Source organism: Lipotes vexillifer, unplaced genomic scaffold (assembly GCF_000442215.2).
Source record: "Lipotes vexillifer unplaced genomic scaffold, Lipotes_vexillifer_v1.1 scaffold1226, whole genome shotgun sequence".
NCBI lineage: Eukaryota > Metazoa > Chordata > Mammalia > Artiodactyla > Lipotidae > Lipotes > Lipotes vexillifer.
This window is the reverse complement of record NW_006784227.1, coordinates 680,444-692,867: the sequence shown is the minus strand read 5'-3', so window position 1 is coordinate 692,867 and position 12,424 is coordinate 680,444. Positions and strand designations below refer to the sequence as shown.

Sequence of the window (12,424 nt, the reverse complement as noted above, 5' to 3'; positions counted from 1 at the left end):
ATGACTCTTTAGATGAAACACGAAAGGTATAATCCATGAAAGAAAGAATTGATAAACTGGTCTTCATTAAAATTAAAACCTTTTGCTCTGCCAAGAAAATTAGAAAACAAGCCAAAGATTAGGAGAAAATATATGCAAAAAAAACACACATCTGATAAAGGACTTTATCCAAAATATACCAAGAACTCACTTAGTAATAGCCATGAAAAGACACGGAAGAACCTTAAATGCCTATTACTAAGTGAAAGAAACCAACCTGAAAAGGCGATCTACTATATGATTTCAACTAGATGACATTCTGGGCAAGGCAAAACTATGGAGATAGTAAAAAGATCAGTAGTTGCCAAGGTGACGTGAGGGTGGAGGGGCTGAGGGATGAATAGGTGGAACAATGAAGATTTTTATGGCAATGAAAATACTCCGTATGACATGATAATGATGGACACATGTCATTACACACTTATCCAAACCCACAGACTATACCACACAATGAGTGAGCCATAATGTAAACTACAGACTATGATTTGTCGGTGGAGGGTTATCAATTGTACCACTCTGGTGGGAGATGTTGATACTGGTGAAGGCTATGCAGGTGTGGGGGTGGGAGGTGTGTGGCAAATCTCTGTACCTTCCGCTTTGCTGTGAAACTAAAACTGCTCTTAAAAAATAATAAGTAACTCTTTTGCATGGCTAGAGAAAAGCAAAATAAAAAACAAAAACAAGTCTTCCCTGTCCAGTTTTACTGATATATAACTGAACAGCACTGTATAAGTTCAAGGTGTACAACATAATGACTTCACTTACATATACTGTGAAATGGTTACCATAATATGTTCAGTTATCATCTATCATCTCATATAGATGGAAGAAAGAAAGAAAGAGAAAGAAAAGAAGGAAGGAGAAAGAGAAAGAGAGAGAGAGAGGAAGGAAGGAAGGATAATAATCACACATAGGTAGGCACCAAAACTATAATCTCAAAATAAATGAAGAAACAACTGAAAGAATTACAGGGAGAAATAAAGAAAGAAAGAAAAGGGAAGAGAGGGAAGGGAAGGAAGGAAATGAAGGAAGAAAGTTTCTTTCCTTGTGATGAGAACTCTTAGGATTTACTCTAACACCTTCCAAATAAGCCCTATAGGAGTATTAACTATAGCCACCCATCATTTTATACATTACAACCCCAGTACTTATTTATCCTGTAACTGGAAGTTTGTACCTTTTGACCACTTTCATCCAAGTCCCCTACCTCCCGTGCCCTGCCTCTGGTAACCACAAATCTGATCTCTTTTTCTATGAGTTTGGGATTTTTTTTTTTTAAGGTTCCACACATAAGTGGGATCGCACAGCATTCTTATTTCACTTAGCATAATGCTCTCAGGGTCCACCCATGTTGTCACAAATGGCAGGATTTCTCTCCCTTTTATGTCTGAATAATAGTCCATTGTATATATACACAACATCTTTATCCGTTCTTCTACTCATGGACAGATTGTATCCATGTCTCGGCTACTGAACAGGGGGGCACAGATATCTCTTCAACATAGTGTTTTTGTTTCCTTCAGATATATTCACATAAGTAGAATTGCTGGATCATATGGTAGTTCTACTTTTAATCTCCTGAGGAACCTCCACACTGTTTTGCATAGTGGCTGCACCAATCTACACTCCCACCAACAGCGCGTGGTCACCATGGTTTCATAATTACCATTCTAACAGGCGTGAGGTTATATCTCATGGTGGTTTCGATTGGCATTTTTCCTAATAATTAGTGATGTTGAGCACCTTTTCAGGTTTCTGTTGGCCATCTGTAGGTCTTCTTTAGAAAAAATGTCTATTCAAGTCCTTTACCTATTTTTAATTGGATTATTTGGGTTTTTTGCTATTGAGTTATATGAGTTCTTTATATATTTTGGATATTAACCCCTTATCAGATATATGGTTTGCAAGTATTTAATAAAGTCTTTTTTTCTTTCCTTGGCCATGCTGCGCAGCATGCAGAATCTTAAGTTTCCTGACCAGGGACCGAGCCCGTGCCCCCTGTAGTGGAAGAGCAGTCTTAACCACTGGACCGCCAAGGAAGTCCCATTAATAGTCTTTTTAAAAAACTTTTTTAAATGTAAAGAAAACATAAGAAGTAGATACACTACAAATAGATTTTCAGATTCTGTTACCCCAACAGCCGACTGGCACTCTCTTGCTATCGTAAAAACTAAAGAAATGAACAGTGATTAGTAAAACCAAAAAAAGTAAAGTTATAATATAAGGGACCAATAAGATCAAAGAATTTCTTCTATCACAAAAAGCACAAGACATTAAGAAAAAAACAATAAATGACTACATTTAAAAAATTTGCTCATAAAATTATTCCATGAGTTTAAAAATAAGACAAGTAATAATTCTGTAAGATGTATGTTCAATACATGTAATTCAACCAAGGTTTCCTATCCAGACTATATAAAGAACCCCAACATTCCAACAGAACAAAATGTGCAGAAAACATGAGCAATTAAGAACTGAGGAAAGACACAAAATAACCCAAAAAACAAAAAGAAACTCATAGAGTATTTTGTTTAGTTAACTCACGCATCACAGGCACACAGAATAGGGATTACCTCTAGGTTGGCACTCAATATTTTTTGAATATTGAATGAACAATGAACAATTTTTAAAAATACAGTAATAAAGATACTCAACCTCACTATAAACCAGAGTATTACAAATTCAAACCACCATCTGATAACCACATCAGACTGGCAAAAACTCAAACATCAGACATTATTAAGTGGGTAATGATGTGTATAAACAGAAAACTTAAGAACTGCTAGTGAAAGCACTTTGGAGATCAATTTGGCAATACTTAGGTGAAGCTGAAATTGCACATGACCCGATAAATTCCATTGCTAAGAAATACCCTAGATCAGATGTTAGTAAAGTATGGCCCAGCCAAATCTAGCCTGCTGCTTGATTTTATAAGGCCCACGAGCTAAGAATACGGCTTTTACATTTTTAAATGGCTAGGGGGGAAAACAAAAAAATCAAACAAGACTAATGTTTCATGTTACAAAAAAATTATATAAAATTCAAGTTTCAGGGTCCAAAAAGGTTTACTGGCACACAGCCACACTCATTTGCTTATGTATTATCTGTAACTGCCTTCTTGCTAAACTGGCAGCACTGAGTAATTGTGACTGTTTGGAATGCAAAGGGTAAGATATTCACTATCTAGCCCTTTACAGAAAAAGTTTGCTGACCCCTGCTCTAGAGAAACACACACATGTACACAAGGAAATGTACTTTAAAAAAAAGTTCAAAGTAGCAATATGAGACATACTAAAATATTCATAGTAGCAATGTATGTAATAGTAAAAAATTAGATACAACCTAATTCCCACAAAAAAGGAACTGCATAAATAAAAGGTAGTATATTCATACTATGACAAAGCACTAGACCTATTCTTATCAACATAATTTAATTTCTCAAACAATGCTGCAAGAATGAAAAGCAAATTACAGAAGAATACAGTATGACACGATTTATAAAATATTCTGAACATTCAAAACAATTTGTACACATACACAGGTTCAGAGATAAGAACATAAAGTACAAAGAAATGTATGGGAATGATAACTACCAAATGAACGATGGTGGTTACCCCTGGAAAGGAGGCAGAAAGATGCAAAAAAGAAAGGGTTCGGGACTTCCCTGGTGGCGCAGCGGTTAAGAATCTGCCTGCCAATGCAGGGGACACAGGTTCAAGCCCTGGTCCAGGAAGATTCACGTGCTGTGGAGCAACTAAGCCCGTGCGCCACTGAGCCTGCGCTCTAGAGCCCGGGAGCCACAACTACTGAAGCCCGCACACGTAGAGCCCGTGCTCCGCAACAAGAGAAGCACCGCAATGAGAAGCCCGCGCGCCGCAACGAAGAGTAGCCCCCGCTCGCCGCAACTAGAGAAAGCCCGCGTGCAGCAACGAAGACCCAACGCGGCCAAAAATAAATTTCTTTAAAAAATTTTTTTAAATTAAAAAAAAAAAGAAAGGGTTCAGCCCAGATTCAACTGTATTAGTAATGTTTTCTTTAGGCTAGGAAGTAGAGCATGAGCTTCTGCTATATTATGCTTTATATTCCACACAGATATGAAATATTTCCTAATAATTTTTTATTGATAAGGTTTTACAATAATAAAAAATAGAATTTTTTAAAAAGGATCACTGAGACGGAAGTTAACTTCTGCAACTTAGAAATATAAAAGCAGTAAAAGAAAACGTAAAGAGCGAATTACATGCAAATATCAGGAAATCTCAATAAAGCAATTTTAGATGGCTCTGTAGTGCTTTAGCCCCAGTCTTTCTCAAGAACCTGTCAAGATTCTCCACAGGCAGTCTTGTGGAGCCCTAAGCCACCATGTTACAAGTCCGGGTACCTCGCTGCAGAGACCACATGAAGAGGCCTTTCAACCACATGGAGAAGGAAGGGCCCAACTTTCCATACCGGCCAGAGTCAGACATTTGAATAAAGCTGTCTTGGAGCCTCCAGGCCAGCCAAGCTACCACTGAATAACCCCCGCAGGCGCTTCATGAAGCAGAAAAATCACCCAGCTGAGGTGAGTTTTCTTAAATTCCTAATCTATACAACCTTTATTTTTTGATACAGGAGACAGACCAATAGACTGTCCAATACTATCTGAAGATGAAGTCTGAATATATTATATCCTTGGGAATATTAGACTTCTCTGTAAACCACCAAAAGCACAATATTCTTTGCCTCAGGATCCAGCTATTGTTCAGTGTTCCCTCAGTTTATCTACCTCTTCATTCCATTCAGTGGGTTTCTATGGATCTTTCGGCAGGATGCTGGCATACAGTTAGTTCTGTCCAGGGCCAACATCAGGCAGCAGTTTGATGCTGTTGGTGTTGCTGGAATCATCTTGACCTTCTATGGAATGGAAATACCAAGCAGTGGGTACCTTACCCCAAAGTAATGCAGTTGGTTCTATCTTCACACAGAATACACAATCTCTAAAATATAGTTATCACAAGCACATAAAGTTCCAAAGAGAGAAAACGAATAACCTAAGAAATGATCGCGAGAGACAAGTGGCTCCAAATGTTCCTTCTGCTCCAAGGAAAGGGGAGAACACCATCAAGATGGCAGGGGAACAGTATTCAATGAGATGGACCAATGAAACACTTTAATTCTGAAAGTGCAAATGCATCATTCAACAAGGAGAAAATTGACAGTGTCATAATAAACTTAAATTAAAAGAAGATAAACTTGAAAAACAGGTAAAGCCTATAAACGGTGAAGACAAGGAGACTCAGGAGTTGGTACTCAAACTTGTAAAGGAAACGCTGATGAAGGTTTGCAGACTTAATTGCTATACTGACAAAATTAAATCAGTGTTTTTTATTTCCTGTGATAATAGAGAATGGAGACAAACCTGAACTGAAAAAAGAAGTTTAAATGCCAAAATATGGAATCCCTCCTCATCCAAACAGTGGCATAGGAATTTCAGAGGCAGAGAAGATATTGGTTTCCATGAAGACAAAGTCACCAGAGGTCATGGTGGTAAAAGGCAGTATTTTCACCATGTCTCCAAGATTCAGTGGCAGATTCATACACAGGAGGTTGTGGAGGCAGAAAGTTTGCAGATTTTTTTTTTTAATATAGGAAAGACAACAAAGTTATTACATAGTATACAAACAAGTCTCGGGAAATTTCTAGCTCTTCATGTCCTTAAAAATGGCTTCAGTCTTTGCAAAAAAGAAAAAAGTACATTTGTTATACACTGTACACCAGCACTGTTTGGTTTTTTCCTCCCTGCTATATTTCAAAGATTGTAACGCAGTTAATGTGGGAGAAAAAAAACCTCATATTCAAAACCAAGCATGAAATGTATTTGAAATAACAAAAAAAAACTCTCCGAGGGCTTCCCTGGTGGCACAGTGGTTGAGGGTGCCGCCTGCCGATGCAGGGGACACGGGTTCGTGCCCTGGTCCGGGAGGATCCCACATCCCGCGGAGCGGCTGGGCCTGTGAGCCATGGCCGCTGAGCCTGCGCGTCCGGAGCCTGTGCTCCGCAACGGGAGAGGCCACAACAGTGAGGGGCCCGCGCACCACACAAAAAACAAAAAAACAAAACAAAACTCTCCCAAAACAAGGTCAGAATATGGCTTGCTGTCTTACTTTGCAAGCCTATTGTTTCAGACGGCCTCAAAGTAGTTGCTGTTAACGTGGGACAAGGCAGTGTCCACATGTCCCAATTTGCCTAAGACTGTTCCAATTTTAGCCAGGAGACAAGAGGTCCTAATTGCTGGTGATGGATGCAGAAGTCTCTGAGAAGTACAAAACTCTAAGGTAGCCCAAAAAACGGGCTAAAAGTAACACTGTTTTTAGGGTCAAATGGATACTACATATCTACTTTCTGTTTTTTAGGTGATGTAGGCAACCATAATTTGCAGCTCACAATAATGCATCATCCATTGTTGCATCACTGCAAGTAATGTGACCTAAGTGTACAAATGAAGTGGGTTGTAATTGTGATCAACAGTCTGCCTCTGACTTTATGGATTTACTGTTGTGTTTTGTATCAAGATAACGTTTAATTTTTTATACTGTAAATAGTGGTGACCATGTTTCTAAGAGTTTAGGTAATGAAAATGAGAAAGATAACAATAACAACTCCACCATGACCCAGACATCACTGAATGAAAGAAAAAAAGGAAGGAAAAGTTCCTAACATTCTTCCTCTTTTCTTCTTACTTATGCTTGCTTGGTTTCAGAAATTCTTGAATCAGTCCCGAATCAAAGGAAAGTTAACCAATGACTGTTTATGTTGCTATTTATACCTTTGAAACAAATTACAAATGTGTGGTCTACTTTGTTGTCTTCCTTTAGCTTCCTAAACTGTCCAGAAATTAGAAATTTTTGGATCTCAAAAGAACTGTCATTTTCAAGTTTAAGAAATACCATGACTTTGTTGAAAGTATTTAAAAAAAAAAAACAAAAAACCCCAAACAGGGAGGTTTGGGAGAGGAAAGATGGCTGCATGGATTAAAGATGGCTGCAAATTCTTTCCCACTGGTCCTGCTGAGTGATGGTTCTCCTTCCCCTCCTCTTGAATCTGGGCTGGCTCTGTGGCCTTCTGGCCAATCGAATGTGACAGAAGTGACACTGTATAATTTCTGAAGTTGGGCCTTAAGAGACGTGTGGCTTCAGCTTTTGCCCTCTTAGAGCGCTGCTTCATCAGTAAATGGTAACTCCCCATAACTCCCTATTATTTTCCCGTCTCTTGTCCACTCCCACCCCCAAGGTTAAATAGGTAAGAAGAATGGGAAAGCAAAGGGATAAAGAAGGGAAGGAGGGAGGAAAGAAGGAAGGAAATGCTGAAGGAGGTTAAGGCTATAGGACAGGTCCCAAGCTCCAGTTCTGACTGCCCCACTTACTTGCTCTAGGTCATATAACCCCTCTATACCACTTGATCTCAGTCAACATACTTTTATAATGGCAACAGGAACAATTAACTTACAGAAGTCTAGACATACGGAATACATAACTTCATTCTCTTTTACCTCTCTCACTATACTAGTCAATCTAGAATATCAAGATCAGCTAATACCTAGAAAAAGAAAGGTAGTAAGTGAAAGACAACAATAAAAACTAGAATTCAAATAAGAGAGAAGGCAAGCATTAAAAGAACGAAAACAAAGGAGGAAATACACCCACACATACATACATATGAAAGGGAAAGCAGAAAAAATGGGAGAAAATATTGGTGAAGCAATTAGTTGGTAGAAGAAAAAAGGTAAAGGGAAAGCTAGAATGAACAAGAACAGTATAATAAAGAAAAAGAAATGAGAGAGGAGGTAGACTTGCCAGAGGAGAAAAGAAGGGGGAGAATATCAAAAGAAAGGTTACAAGAACGAGCTAACTACCGTCACCTTTGCCCTATACTACAAGTCTCCTAACTGATCTCGACAACAATCTTCTGCCCCTCTCTAGAGCTATTTCTGTGTGGGAGCCAATGACCTTTTCTGAAACAAAGCTGATGATGTTAACCTCCAGTCTTATCTTGTACCACTCTCCTTACTAGCACCACACTGTCCTTTCAGTTCCCTAAATGTGCCATGCTTCCTCTATTGTATTGTATTCCCCCTGGCTGGAAAGCTCTGTCTCTCCACCTTTCCCTCTCCTATTCACCCTTCAAACTGCCCTGATTAGATCAAATTCTCATTATTACAAATAATCCCCTTTGGTTGCACTTGACAGTTGAAATTTTACACTTACAAGTATGCTTATTTGATTACTGACTCCCCTCACTGGACTGGAAACTCCAAGGGGAAACTGCCTTCTCTCCCCCACTGTGACTCTGAGCACAGTACCTACGTTACAGTTGCTCAATAAATATCCTTTGAATGAATAAACAAAAGAGAAATCTGCCAAATAGCTATCACAAGTGGAAAAGGGGCAGAAGACAACCTTAAGTGAATAGAAGAGAAAGAAACAAATCAAAGAGGGGAAAGAAAAAATTCAATACAAGCTGTGGCCTAATTAAATTCACACAATTTCAGTGTGATACTATAACAACAAAATAAAGTACAATAGTAACCAATAGGTCTCTTTTCCCTAAAGAAGCCAGAAAATGAAATGGAGTTAGTTTTTTACTTAATATTTTATAAGAATGTAAAACATAATTTAGAAAATGGACAAAAAACAAGCACCTCAAACTTAAGGAGACCAAAGCAGAGCTATTAACTTACTTCTCATTCCTCTGCCAGTCTACTCCATCTCAGTGAATGGAATCCCGCGCCCCCCTGCAACACCTCAAACCAAAACCCTAGGAGTCATCTTTGATTCCTCCCTTACTCTGATCCTCAATATGCAATGCATCAGGAAGTCCTGTAAGCTCTACATCAAAACGGATCTTCGATCTATCCACTCCTCTTCCCCAATTGCCACTGCTACCATCCTAATCCAAGCCCGTCTATTTTTCAGACTGCTACAATACTCTTCTAACTAATACCCCTGCTTTTACTCTTGCTCTCCTCTAACTCACTCCAGGAGCAAAGCGGTTTTTTTAAAACAAAGATAAACCGTATCATTACACTCCGTTGTCCCAAACTCTTCAATGACTTCCTACTTCTGAGAATCAAATAAAAATTCATGATCTTGCATGATCTGCTACCTCTCTTTCATATCACTCTCTTCTTTGCTTGCTACGTTTCAGCCATAACGACCTTTTTTTTAAACAAATGGAATCCTGTATCATCTTGGAACCTTTAGAGACATCATGCCCTCTGTCATACTCTAGTCCCACAGTTAAGGTATTACCTTAATACACGTGTGACCTCAGTAAGGCCTTTCTTGACTTTAACACTGTAAAATGGCTTTCTCATTCATCCACTGCTCTGTATTTTTCTTCCATAGCCTTTATCACACTATTATCACCCTGTTTATTTCACTAACAACAAATAAATATGCTCCACATGCAAGAAATCTGATGGTGAAAAGAGAAAGCCATTGCTTTCAAGCTTATATTTTAATAGGACTAAAAAACATGAAGACATAAATTTATCACGTGAAAAGTGGTACCATGAAAAATAAAACAGTTAAAGGGAATACCATGTGCTTGTACATGTGTGGCAGCATGACACTGTAAGTAGGTTGTCAGGTCTGAGCAGATCTAAATAAAGTGAAGAAAGAAACTATGTGGAAAAAATGGGGTAAGAGTGTTTTAAATGGATTAACTTTTACTTATTTATAAAAAGTCCCTCTCACTAAAATGTAAGTCCCATAAAGGTAAGGACCCTAACTGTCTTATGCACTGCTGTATTCACCTTGGTAAAGTGCCTAGTACAGAGTAGGCCACTATAAATATCTGATGAATGAATATCTGGCAAGCTATATTGGAGTATTTTAACATTAAAAGTGTAAAGAACCAAAAGAATTAAATATAAAATATTAAACACAAAAAATACAAGTAGTACTAAATATCATTCCATTTATTTCAAAAGATTCAGTACAGTATATGAAAAACTGAAATGCCTGCTCTCCCTTATGCTCATATTCTAAACAAGGTACCATTCACTTGCTTTCTGAGAATGCTGAAGGAGACATGGTGAAACTCAAGTTTAACCCCTAGAGCAATTCACAGACCCTTAAGTTAGAATAAACTAAAAGCAACAGTTTTAAATTTCACATTGGCTCTGTATCTGTTGGCCTTATTTATGCTCTTTTTATTCTCCCTATTTTCATCACATAGCACCACCTGTAACACAAGCTGCACCACTCTCAGCCCCTGACAGGTAACCATTCTGTCCAAATGAGAATGGAGATAGAATAAAAGAAATACGAAGTGAACCCAGAAAAACTTGCAAGTTTTCCACACCTTCTTACCTCAAATCTCATATAAAACTCTCATCACTTTTAAATAAAGGCTGGTTTGCACACAAGGTAATTTTTGTTTTTGGCTCTGCTACACTCCAAGGAAGATTAAGAAAATTAAGGTTTCTTTTCCCACTCAGCTCTATTAGTACCCGTTCATTAGCCTAATACTGAGTACCTACTGTGTTCCAGGCCCTGTTCCAGGTGCAGTTAATAAAACTGTAAACTCGGCATACCCACCCTTCCACACCCTCTTAGAGGACCTTGTACCACAGTGAAGTTGTACTTTCTTAATTCAGAAATGTTTCCAACTAGTTATCTTTAAAGTACTTCTTTTACCCCATATGAAATTCATCTTTGCAAAATTATCCGAAGAGGAGTTAAATCTTTTTTTAAGTCACCGCACAGCAGACAGACCCACACTCATAAACCCGCTCTCCCAAACGTATTTATAAACCTAATACCGGCACAAACGGTGAATCCACAGTCGAATTACGCAATAAACGTTGAGAGTTCCAGGTCCATAACGACAACGAATTTACCCGTATTTTAGGGATCCTTATATGTGGGCCAAGAGCCAATACTGTTACCCATTATCCCCAACAATAACAGATGGCTTTTCTTACTTACGACTGGCTTAGTCCGCCTGCAGCAAATGTTTAACTTTCCCTCACAAATGAATTAAAATGTAACCACTCAAAGTTCGTCTATCAGCTTGGGTGACTGTCACAAAATTAACACTGTGAATCTCGTTCTCTTTTTTTCCGATAAATTATTTTCTAAAATATCGTTAGCAAAACACATTTCGTAAGATTACCTGACAGAGCCAGGCCTAATCTGAATGCTGGCTGCAAGAGGAAGCCTGAAGCTCCGCGAAAAAAGAAAGACGGGGACGGGCGTATAAAACAAGCTCAGGAAACTACCTCTCCCCTCCCTACGTGGACTAGCCCCCGATTTCACCCAACCTTAGCAATTTGAAACTTTCCATGAACACCAAACGAGACCCGAGCGTAATCTGCTCTCATCTTTAGGCCACCACGGAGAAACCAAAAAAAGAAAAAACATGTCAAAGACACGCGTACACTCTCAAAGGACACGCATCAACTCCGGCTCCCGGCCGGTCCACCGACGCCCCCTCGGCCTCCCGGCTCACGGCCGAGCCCCTAGCTCGCACGGACTCGGACCCAGCGCGCCCGCCAGCGCCCCGGAGCCCCCCAAACCCAGCCGGCGCCCACACCTGAATAGCCGGGAATCAGGGGCCCACATTTTCCTGTAGTTCCCCACCCCCAGCCCCTCGAGGGCAGAAATTGATGTACCTTCTAGAAAAGTAATCTCCCCGGCGCTGCCGTCGCTCTTGCCAGCCGCCATCTTCCTCCTCCCACGCCGCCGCCTCCCTAATCCATGGCCCACACCGCCGCCGCGTTCGCCGGGATGAGGGGCCGCGCCGCAGGAGGTTAGCCACCGCAGGGTTGCGGGCCTAAGACTCGGCCGTCAGGCGGGCGGCGCTCCCCCGTCCGGATGGGCCTACACAAAGCAGGCCGGCTCCCGGGCCTATCCGCGGGCGGGCGGCGAGACCCGCGGCCTGGGCTCCTCAGGCTCCGCCGGGCAAACGCGAGCGGCGACGACGGCGACGGCGCTTCCCGAGCCCGGTGCCTCTCGGCCCGCGACTCCCCATCCACCGCCCGCCCAGGCCGCCCGAGAAGCTTCCCCTAGCGGCAGGCCCGCAGGAAGAGAGTCTGAGGGCGAGCACACAAACACGCCTCCCTCAGTCCCGGGCCGTAAAATGGCCGCACCCCCCGCCCCGGGTTTGTGAGGTCTCCGCGACCGTCAGGCGCCCCCGGGCCCTCCGCTCCTTTCAGCAGCCGCAGGCGCAGCCGCCGCCGCTAAGGCCGTCCGCCCACCCCGCCCAGGCGCGAATGTATCAGCCGAGACCTCTGCGACTGTCCATGTGGACAGTGGTGGGTCTCCTCCGCCACCGCCTCGCGTCCGTCGCCACAGCAGCGCCAGCCGCCGCTCCTCCCCCACGGTTGCCGCTGACGCCACAA

The 12,424-nt window shown here is 41.2% G+C and overlaps 1 protein-coding gene across 2 annotated transcripts in view; it reads right to left on the bottom strand.

Annotated features, from left to right (window-relative positions):
- The window catches only part of SENP6 (SUMO specific peptidase 6), a 100,966-nt gene extending 89,010 nt beyond the window's left edge, over window positions 1–11,956 (bottom strand). The window contains exon 1 of one of the 2 annotated variants that reach the window (XM_007456602.1): window positions 11,696–11,956. In XM_007456602.1, the coding sequence (XP_007456664.1) occupies window positions 11,696–11,747 (52 nt within the window). In that variant the 5' untranslated portion in view covers window positions 11,748–11,956. The remainder of the gene's footprint in view (window positions 1–11,695) is intronic. The other variant, XM_007456601.1, reaches the window with a different exon arrangement.
- Between the last annotated feature and the right edge of the window lie 468 nt (window positions 11,957–12,424).